Source organism: Spinacia oleracea, chromosome 4 (assembly GCF_020520425.1).
Source record: "Spinacia oleracea cultivar Varoflay chromosome 4, BTI_SOV_V1, whole genome shotgun sequence".
Taxonomy (NCBI): domain Eukaryota; kingdom Viridiplantae; phylum Streptophyta; class Magnoliopsida; order Caryophyllales; family Amaranthaceae; genus Spinacia; species Spinacia oleracea.
This window is the reverse complement of record NC_079490.1, coordinates 42,110,926-42,122,166: the sequence shown is the minus strand read 5'-3', so window position 1 is coordinate 42,122,166 and position 11,241 is coordinate 42,110,926. Positions and strand designations below refer to the sequence as shown.

At 41.4% G+C, this 11,241-nt stretch overlaps 1 protein-coding gene and 1 pseudogene across 1 annotated transcript; both read left to right on the top strand.

Annotated features, from left to right (window-relative positions):
• Nucleotides 1-203: 203 nt before the first annotated feature.
• LOC130471493 (uncharacterized) lies at nt 204-830 on the top strand. The gene has a single exon (XM_056841667.1). It carries the CDS (start codon nt 204-206, stop codon nt 828-830), a length of 627 nt encoding a protein of 208 aa, XP_056697645.1.
• A 302-nt stretch (nt 831-1,132) lies between these two features.
• The window catches only part of LOC130471492 (uncharacterized), a 31,099-nt pseudogene continuing 20,990 nt past the window's right edge, over nt 1,133-11,241 (top strand).

The following is an 11,241-nucleotide window of genomic DNA, read 5'->3' as shown; positions in this document are numbered from 1 at the left end:
AATATCCACCTCCCGGATTCAATGGACCGAGGACCTATGGCAACCAATATCAACCAAACCTTAGTGGTTATGGAAATGCACCTCCACCGCTCCCGCATCTCAAGTCTAACCTTGAGGCTCTCATGAAGTTGTTTGTGGGGGCGCAAGTCAAGAAGAATGTTGAGTTTGAGGATGGATTTAAGCAATCCAACACTCACTTGAAGATGATTGAAACCCAATTAGCTCAACTTGCTAATACCATTAAGGAACATCATTCGCATACTAGTCTCCCACCCCAAAGTCAAGTTCCAAAGAAAATGAATGCCATAGTGACAAGGAGTGGGAGGATTTTAGATGATGTTCTTAGAGCTAATAAGGTTTCTAAGTCCAATGGGAAGAATCAAAAGGGAGTCATTGAGTCTAGCGACAATGATGCGATAGAAGAGGAGCCTCCCATCGATGATGTGTGTGATACTCCTATGCCAAAAGAGGCAACTCTTCTACCTCTCTCCACTCCTAAACTTCCCTATCCCCAAAGATTCATAAGGCACAAGTTAGATGTGCAATTCTCCAAATTCCTTGATGTTCTTCGAAAATTGCATATCACTATCTCCTTTACGGATGCGTTGAAACAAATGCCAACCTACTCAAGATTTCTTAAGGAAATCTTGAGTGGGAAGCGAGATTGTGACGTAAAGGAGACGGTGAATCTCACCGAAAATTGTAGTGCTATTATTCTTAACCAAATGCCACCCAAACTCAAAGACCCGGGTAGTTTTTCTATCCCTTGTGCTATTAAGATGCTAGAAATAAGCAATGCTTGTGTGATTTGGGTGCTAGTGTTAGTCTAATGCGTTATTCGGAGTATACCAAGCTTGAAGTTGGTGATCTTGTCCCAACCAACATTACATTGCAACTTGCCGACCGTTCGGTCAAATACCCTATTGGCATGATTGAGGATGTACCCTTGAGAGTTGGTGGATTTGTGATCCCCGTCGATTTTGTGGTCCTAGACATAGATGAGGACGTGCATGTCCCTATTATTCTTGGTCTCCCATTTTTGGCCACGGCGGGGGCCATTATTGTTGTCAAGCAAGGGAAAATTACTTTGAAAGTTGGGAAGGATAGTTTGTTTTTTTACTTGAATAAGGCCATGAGTTATCCTAGTTGTACTAATGAGAAATGTTTCTTGGTCGACTCTCTTGATCCCTTAGTGCATGACATGCATGAGCAGTTGCTCACTACTAACGATCCACTTGAGTTTGCTCTTTTGAATAGAGAAGGCTTAGGTGATTTCGTGGTTGAAGAGGCCAACTACAAGGAACTATTGGATTCTACCTCACCTTGCGCTCAATCGGAGCAATGCTTGATTGTGCTTGATTAAAATGAAGCTTCGGATAGTCATGAATGCCGAATCGGTAAGGAAGCTCCTAAGGTAGAGCTAAAACCTCTACCTTCGAGCTTAAGGTATGTCTTTCTCGGTCCAAATTCTTCTTACCCCGTTATTATCAACTCTTCTTTGGACGAAGAGAAAGTGCTCAAGCTCACTAATGTTTTGAAACGTCATCAAAGGGCTTTGGGCTACACCATTGATGATTTGAAAGGTGTTAGCCCAACATTTTGCATGCGTCATATCGAGCTTGAGGACGATGCCGTCCCATATCTTGAAAGGCAAAGAACACTTAATCCACCTATGGGAGAGGTGGTTAAGAAGAAAATCATGAAACTTTTGGCGGTCGAGATTATCTATCCTATTTCAAATAGTCGATGGGTATCCCCGGTCCATGTTGTCCCCAAGAAGGGTGGGATGACGGTAGTGAAGAATGCACATGGAGAGCTCATTTTCACCCGCACCGTAACCGGGTGGCGCATGTGTATCGACTATCGCCAACTCAATCTTTCTACTAAAAAAGACCACTTTCCTTTACCATTTATTGATCAAATGCTTGAACGGCTAACCAAACCCAAGTATTTTAGCTTTTTGATGGGTATAATCCGGAACACCAAGAGAAAATTACATTTACTTGCCCTTATGGGAAATTTGCCTATAGGAGGATGCCTTTCGGGCTTTGCAATGCCCCCGGGACGTTCCAAAGATGCATGATGAGTATCTTTGGTGACATGCTCGAGGAAGAAATGGAAGTTTTCATGGACGACTTTTCGGTGGGTGTAGACACCTACTTTTGTCCCCATTCCCGAAAGGGAAGGTTCGATGATGAGAATATAAATCTCCACTTGATAACGCATCTCCAATAAAATAACGAATCTCAATCCCCTTTTCATTTCACCCGAAACCTGCTATTTATAGAAACCTGCCATTTATGGCAACCTGCTAAAAATAGTAGCTGCCGTAATGGGTAGTTGTTAAAAGTGGCAAGTCATAAAAGATAGAAACCTGTCAGAATTAGGTGTTGCACTCCAACATAAATCCTAAATAAGATAGAAATTGCGAGAGAATCCTGTTCCTAATACGATTCGAAAATAAGAGTTACGTATTAATTAAAATCCTAACGAGCCTAGAGTTCGTAACGGGCCCAGATGCATTCCATCATAAAATTAATACCCACTAAAAGACTCGATTAAGTCTCATACACTCCGGATTCTAAGAGTCCGAATCTGACAAAGAAACGGCCCAGACCCTATTTTCAACGCCTGGCTCTGGGCGCCGAAATCTTCGGCGCCCAGCCCTAGGCGCTGAAAATACCTGAGACGTGTTCTTTCCTAATTCCTCGTGGATTAGAGTTCTACAATTCTATCTTTCCACAAACTCTTTTCTATAAATATAGCCCAAATTCGACGTGAAAATAAAACAACACACACAATTCATATTCTGAGTATTAACTCCAACCCCTAAGCCTAAGCCTCACGCTACGAAATTGATCACGCGTTCTGTCGCAATCGATCCAAAAATCGAACAGAACGTATCCTGTCCCGTAACTTGAGATTCGTTAAATAAAAGGAGAAATAGCAAAGTCAAAGTGGTTAGTTTTCTGAGAACCGTGACGCACCTCTCAAGGGTGCGTCGTAATGTGTCCCTTTCCATGATTTAATTGCTTTCCTCGCCCTATTATGAACTGTTAAACTAATTAAATCTGATTGTTCTATCACGCCTAATAAAGATAATATTTTGGGAAATTGGATTATCATGCTAGGTCCCTTAAAACAATCTAAATCAGATAATCGCGATCGATCTAGTATTATATGTTGCATATTGTTAAAATCAACTCAGATTAGTTTAATAGTTAACGCATGTCCCTTCAATTATTTATGCTGAGCTAGTAAGGATATCCTGCCTCTGGATTTATCGACGAGCGAGTACTCCTCTCGGTAGTTACAGTCCCCCGAACCCTCAATCTCTACCTTGCGGGTGTATGTTGAGAGATCCCCACACCATGGATCACAAGGGAACCTATGGCCGTCGTGGTCAAACATAATTGCACTCCCTTTATGTCACGATAACTGGGTTTTGTCAGTTTTTCTCATTGTCGTTAAAAACTGAATGGCGACTCCTATATTACTAGTTAATTGGGTGTAAACTCACTGGAAATCCAATTACACTTGATTTGACAAAAAGAAACGTCACACCCACGAGGGACGAGGTCACGCATTAGCCTCGCGCTTTTTCGACCCCCTCACAATGGCGACTCCACTGGGGATAGTGAAGGAAATACTCGTGCTCGTAGGTAATCAAAATAGCCGAAGGGTGAAACGATCCTACCCTGCGTTTATTTTCCCATCAAGTTGGGACGACCTGAAAATCAGCATATTAATGTGAACGGACAGAACCGCATAACGAATCTTGGCTCCCTTGGATGTTTCATCTCGGGAGTTGGGACTAAGGATACCCATCGCCAACCGGGGGGTGTATACGCTTCGAATGTTTTCCACTCGGCACTTTCGCTAGTAGCTCACCCGTCCCAAACCCAATCGCTCGCCCATTAGGTACCTCTCATTGGTGCATGCCCCCTTGGCTTACATCGTGATTGGCCTCTTGGGAGAAATTCGTCTGTTGAAGGCACTACCTCGACCGGGGCATGTGTTGGATCTACGATAGAAGCGGTACCAAGCCAGGCGCAAATACTACCCATAGAAGCCTATCATAAACTACATGACATATTATTATTGCCTCATGATGTAATGTTAGTTATGTGTAGCGAAATATGTGATTGTGTGTGACAAACAATCCTAGAAAACCAACGACCTTAAAAAATTGCCCAAACATTCATAAACCAATTGGCCAAAGAGTTATATCAAAATACGTGTTCCGCAAACCCGAACGATCGCCACAAAAATAAGCGACGCTCGGGATGGCCTGTAACGAATCCCACAAACGATGCACAACGCGTAAAGGACGTTATAAGGCAAGCACGCAAAATTAAAGTTGCAAAAACAAAAGTAGACGAAAACTGAAAACGAGAACCAGCCTAGGGACGCATTTTCAACGCCCCTGGCTGGGCGCCAAAATTTCTCACGCCCTACGCTGGGCGCTGAAGTTGCTGCCTTGCCTTTTGGTCAGGCGCAGCAGCCTCGGTGCCCGCACAAAAAATATGTAGCAAAAAAAAACCATTCGTAAAATTTGCTGCAAGAGCGTATGAAAGGCACTCGATTCTAAAAGCGACTTATGACGACATAAAAATAACTCTTTGTGTCGTTGTTAGGCCTCTTATGATAACAATGTTCGGCACCAAAACCGAGCATGCTAATCTAAATAACTTTGAATGTCACATGGGCAAAGAATTCAAAAAATAATGTTCAAATAGAGTCTTCAAGGAAAAATAATGTTCGAATAAAATAAATAAATCCGAGTCTAGACTAGGCTATGCCAAAGTACAATCTAAATCCTAAGTCTTAGTTGTCTTATCCATAGAATCGGTCCTAATACTTGGTGTCGTTCTGCAAGTTAAAAGGTTAAACCATATTGAGTCTCCCTTCCTAACATTTAAGTCAATAAGCACCCATATGTAATTGTCGTCCCTTGCTAAGAATCTACGGCCTCAATACTCTCTCTCACCAATAAAAATAATATATTATAGTATTTGGAAAATGGAAACAGTCACATTCTGAAAATCGTTCCCCCATAGTCGCACAACCCCCCAAAGTGAGCCTAAGGTGTCAATACCATTAGCAAAAATTAATGGCCTCAAGGCTTATGATCACATTGGGTCACGACTATCATAGTCCTCTCGAGCCACTCGCTCCTTTAAATACTCCTAAGTACGGACTAAAAGATTTTCCATGAATGCAACATGACCAACCATGAAAATACCCAAATCGGCATGCCATAAGGCTACCATTGGGGTAAAGCAATACACACTAAGAGGGAAGCCGCACTAATGATTCTAGTCTTGCAAAAATAAAAATTCGATCTCCCCAACTAACTACCTTGCCAACATTAAGCAAATGGCGCATGACAAATGAACACCCAAGGGTTAAAATCTAAAGTGTCAACCAACGCAAGTTATGGTCCAATTAGCCTAAGTCTGAAAGTTTCTTGGTCAAGTATTACAGGTTTACGCCACGTCATTACTTTGAGTCTAGGCAACTCCTTGTATTCCTACACGGGTTATAATCAGAAAAATTAATGAAAGTTCGAGTCTAAATCGCAACTTCCAATTAAATCCCGAAAATTGGAATCTGAAAAGAAGCAAAAATTATTTTCGATGTAATTCTTTCGTTAAATTTCAATAAGGTAGAAGCAACATTTTGAATCTACGTTATTTGCACATTTTAAGAAACGACTAAATACACTTGCAAAGTAAGACAATTTAAAGGTCCACCCTAGGCCCGCTAAAATTAAAAGGTCCACTATAGGCCTACCAAACGAGGCTCACTCAGTCTCGCCTCGTGACTCAAAGACCACAACCATCTACCTCTTAGCCCAAATAAAAATATTGAAGGATTTATGTTGGGGAGAAATCCGAAGCAAAAAGAAAAAATAGAAAGAGAAAAGGGAGAGCGAAAAGAGCCATGAAATACTTAAAGAGAAAGAGAAAAGGAAGAGCGAAAAGAACGAGCCATGAAATACTTAGCTCGTACCTCCCAAAGTACGAAATTTACCCAAGTAAAAGAAGGACAAGAATTGAGTCAACCAATCCAAATCATGTCACAAAAACTACATAAAGTTCTACGATGTCTACCCTTTCCAATCCTTATGTTCTTAGACGCCTTCGCTCTGGGCCCCTGTTCAGCTCATTTAACCCATCCATGTTCTCATTGCCATAACCCAAGAAACCATTACCTCGACTCTTGAACTTGTTATCAACCGCAAACCACGTACGGCCATTGACACGTGCGTCATACCCATTATTTCCAAATCCTGCTCTTACATCACCGTTAGCATAATGACCATATAGCTTGTTTGAATACATCCTGTTGATATACCCTTGAGCCGTCCCCATGCTACTCATTGACCTTGGTTGATGTAAACTCATGACACTAGCTTGAGGCTGCAAATTGTGACTCCTAGCAGATGTAATCCTCATGCTTGACCAATACCTATACAAATTATCCTATCGCATTCAACCCATCTTTCAAACCGTCTTGAGTCACGAATAAAAAAAGAAGACAAATGAAAAGTACAAATAAATAATAAATAATAAAAAAGCAAACTTTGCAAAGCGCCTTTAAAAGTTCGTCTAAAAAGAAAAAGAAGCATTTAGCGCACCAAAAAAAAAAAGATCCGCCCAGAAATCATTTTCAGCGCCCACAGCTGGGCGCCGAAATCTTAAACGCCCCAGCCTGGGCGCTGATTCTCTTTGCTTGCCAAATTTTGTCCAGAAGTGCTCGTCATTTTATCCGCACATGCACGGAAAAATAACGAACACTTGGAGGGGTACAACACGTATTCAGATATACGTACCAAAAAACACATGAAAAGATTTTTGTGCAAATACATGTACTTAAAAAAATAAAACAAAATTTTGGCTTACGGCAAAGCGGCAGATTAAAATAATAATAAACTTCACTTATTTCACCCTATTTCAAACATTACGATTCCACTCGAACGCACTTGTTTAAAATCAGCATTCTACGAAACCATTTTCTGGCTAAGAACTACGCAAGACCTGATTCCAAATTAAATTTATTTAAGGCGGATACGTAGGCAATCCATGATTCGGTCCAACCAATTTGCAAAAATGTTAAAGCCTATAGATTAACAAGAATAAGAAATAGAGTCCCTTATTAAAATTTAATTATTTGCAACCCAAGTCGAAAGAAAAAATTGAAAGCACGAAGAAGAATCCAAGTCATCAAGATGCCAAAATGAGCACACATCGAAAAATAATAAGGGCACGTACCCTTGCCAGAAGGAGCACTCACACTCCTAGGCACTTAGCCAAGACTTAAAAGATCGCTTTGCCTCAATTGAATGGGGGCTAGCGCAAGCGTCCATGACCTCTAAAGTACTCGACTTGACCCTCCCTGAAGCGAACTAACTCATTTAAAGACCTTCTTCCAAAACTAGACACAGTCATAATCGCCAACAAGTAGTAAAGGCAGTAAGCTTGCAATAAAGAGGATTGTTCTACGACATCGCCCCATCGTTCCTTCGAGCTCAGGGCACCCGTTCATGGTGATTCAAATGCTTGCACGGGACTTGACACTTAACCAAGGCTCACCCTACTCAGACATATGACATATGGTGATTCAAATGCTTGCACCCTTTGAAAAAAATCAGACATTGTCAATAGGACTTGACACTTAACCAAGGCTCACCCTACTCAGACAGATGACACGGGCATCTAAAATCGAAATCTGAAAAGCATCATTAATGGGAAGACATAACAGCAGCTGGGGGTTAAAAATTGAAATGAAAGAGCTAGGGAAAGAACTAAGTATACCTTGACCTTTTGTACAGACATACACCAAGTAAATCAAAGTCAATTTAAAAAACGGTTTATATTCCCGCAATTCTGGAAAAGATGGCCCTAAAAGCCCAAAGCATGTGCCACACGGGCGCAAGTAATATCTTGACGCCTGCACCCTGGCTTCCAGCAAATCCTTAGACAGCATTCCAATAATCGTAACAGTATTTTGATTCACTCATGTAATCCTGTACGAAGCCTTCTATAAGTCAACTTACTTAGGACACCTCGGATTTTACACAGTAGGACTCGGATCTCAAATAATTTTCAAATAATTTCTTCGAACATAATAAAGTGTCGTTGGTTTAATCTAAGTATGCATTTATCTCGATGTTGCAAGTGAGTCAAAATGATTTCTAAATATGATTATGGGTAAAGAAAGGTACCTAGCTTTTGGACAAGGCACACTTCAACATGTGACTACCTTGACCATGGCAATGTCGCACAATACGACATTTACAAGAGAAGTAGCAAACCACTACTCAAACGTAACTTGCACTAAACGAGTCTGGTTCAAACTATTCATGATCCATGTCACCATGAATGCATAAAAACGTATGCCAAGCATTATAGCACCAAGCCAATCCCGTAGCTACAATTGGGGGCTTGAGAAAAACACTCTAAAAATACTTGAAATGACGATTTTATCGCAAATTCTCGACGCTAATGCTATACACACGTCATAGGGGCACAATCTTAAGCTTTAATCGTGTAAAACAAACCTTAGAATGGCTACAACCCCTCCCAAATTCTAAGCACTACTTAGAATATATAAAAAATCACCCCACTAACAAGGGTAACTGAAAACTCCGATCAAACTACTGCACCTAACGCTCGCCCTATAAGCGCCCGTTACACAGTCTACGTCGTTCCAAAGCAAAAGCGAAAGAAAAATCAAGGATAAGAACTCTCAGAATATACCCAGAAATCATTTTCAACGCCCAGAGCTGGGCGCCGATATCTTTAACGCCCCAGCCTGGGCGCTGATTCTTTCTGCTAGCCAAGTTTTTCCCAGATGTAAAAATAAGAAAGAAACACCTATGAATCCTCGCATCGAACGAAGTAATAAGCCGTGCATACCCACGCCGAAGATGCTACACTTGTTCGGGCACCTAAACGAGGCGTGAGAAAGTACTCCAATGCAAAAAAATGATATCCCAACACCTGGAGGAATGTTCTAAGACACGCTGTTAGGCCACACAAGCCTACGTTGCACCATAAGTTCAACCATCCCACCGTACAAGTCTAAAAAAAAGTAAGGCACATTGCACTAATGCGGGCACGACCAAGAGTAAGAGGCAAAGACTACTTATCGCCCAAATGCAAACCACACGACTTCTACATTAAGGATTAAAGGTAGCAAAATATTACCTACCACGGAAGGGATAGCTCGCACCTACACGAGTGGAACCTACAAAAAATCGTACGCCAAAAGGAAGCATCCCAACATGCATACTTGGGGGCTCCAAGATACGAAACAACCATAGCAAAATAAAAAAATCCCTAAGCAAATGTTTGAACAATCGAAAGGGCACGATGTTTGAGCCCACTTCATGAATGGGTCTGAACCCTACCAAGCTTCTAAGCAAACTATTCAAAATCAGTCATTGCTCAAAAAAAAAAATTGATTCAAGCAAACTGATTAATGGACCGCACACAACGGCAATTCTATGAACGCTCGTTCGCACATACATATCATCTTTTCTAAACATTTACGAACGCGTTCAAAAGAAAAAAAAAAGAAAACGAACGAACAAGAGGCCAACTGTGTGATCAACAAACCTCGCCAGAAATTATTTTCAGCGCCCAGCGCTGGGCGCCGAAACCTTTAACGCCCAGGCATGGGCGCCGAAAATGATCCTAGACCCAAAAAGGCCCCCCTGATTTCTATAGGGCCCTGCCGTATCTATCCAACTCGAAAATTGCCGATTTCTTTAATGAAAGTCGCACCTCACGGCTTTGCTAAGAGTAGCACACCACTACAAAGATCGCTCGCACTTACGAGCACAATCCCAAACACGATCAAGGACATTAAAGAATGCGTATCCCCAAGGAACCTCTTCAACAAGAAATGACCGTCAAGCACGAGTGCTTGGGGGCTCGAAAGAAAATATATATTATGCAAAGGTAAAACAATATTGCCAGACTACGCTGTACGAAGTCCCGTGTCTGGATGTCTCAAAAGATAAAATCGGTTTACGACCTGAAGACAAAGGTCGCCGTCGATACCTATACGTAGTCCCCTAATCAAGGACCCAAGTAGTGGCAAAATTGAGCCGTAAAGACTAGCTCAAGACCATGAAAGATGAAAGATGATGACCACGAGACAATGGTCCGTCTAAGCACGTTGTCAACCCACGTTCAGGTTGTAACTGAATCCGAGCATCCCTCGAAAGAAAATAAATTCTTAAAAAAAAAAAAACAGGCTCGCCCACCTTCAGCGGGCGGGGTCTTCGTCACTAACCGCGCAGGTCCTCAGTTTTCGAAAAATAATATCTTCAAATTCAAAATAGGCTCCCCATCTTTAGCCGGCGGGGTCTACGTCACAAACAGCGTAGGTCCTTATTTAAAAAAAAAAAAAAAAAACAAACTTCAAAACAGATTCGTCCACTTCTATCGGACGGGGCGTCCACCCTTAGCGGACAGGCTCGCCATCGTTAGCCGGCGGGGTTCGCACCACTAACCGCGCAGGTCCTTAGTCGCTGCAGCAATAACTTTTTCTGGTTTTCCCTAGCTTTTTCCAAAAATTAAAGGATCTGTTTTCCCTTTTTCCAAAAATTAAAGGATCCGTTTTCCCTTTTTCCGAAAATTAAAGGATCGGTTTTCCCTTTTTCCAAAAATTAAAGGATCGGTTTTCCCTTTTTCCAAAAATTAAAGGATTGGTTTTCCCTTTTCCAAAAATTAAAGGATCGGTTTTCCCTTTTTCCAAAAATTAAGGGATCCGTTTTTCCTTTTTCCAAAAATTAAAGGATTGGTTTCCCGTTTTTTCCAAAAAAGAGCGATGTGATTGGTTTTCCCTTTTTCCAAAAATTAATGGATTGGTTTTCCGTTTTTCCAAAAAAGAACGATGTGATTGGTTTTCCCTTTTTCCAAAAATTAAAGGATTGGTTTTCCGTTTTTCCAAAAAAGAACGATGTGCTGGATTTTCCTTCATTTTACGTCCCATAAAAACAAGGAGGTTTTCTCGTTTAGCTAACCCTGAAAATGAGAATCTTTAAAAACATTTTTACCTCGTGATTGGGCTTGGCTAGGCCCAATTACACTTTATAGCTTTGATTTCGAAAACATCTGTAGCTACTCCCAATGACAAAGTGAGGGAGTTTCTACGCCTCTTTAGATACTTCCAATGACAAAGTGAGGGAGTTTCTATACTATCAGTTGACAAATCCCAATGACA

Coding starts and splice junctions, on each gene's coding strand:
- LOC130471493 (XM_056841667.1), top strand. CDS start 204: ATGATTGAAACCCAATTAGCTCAACTTGCTAATACCATTAAGGAACAT.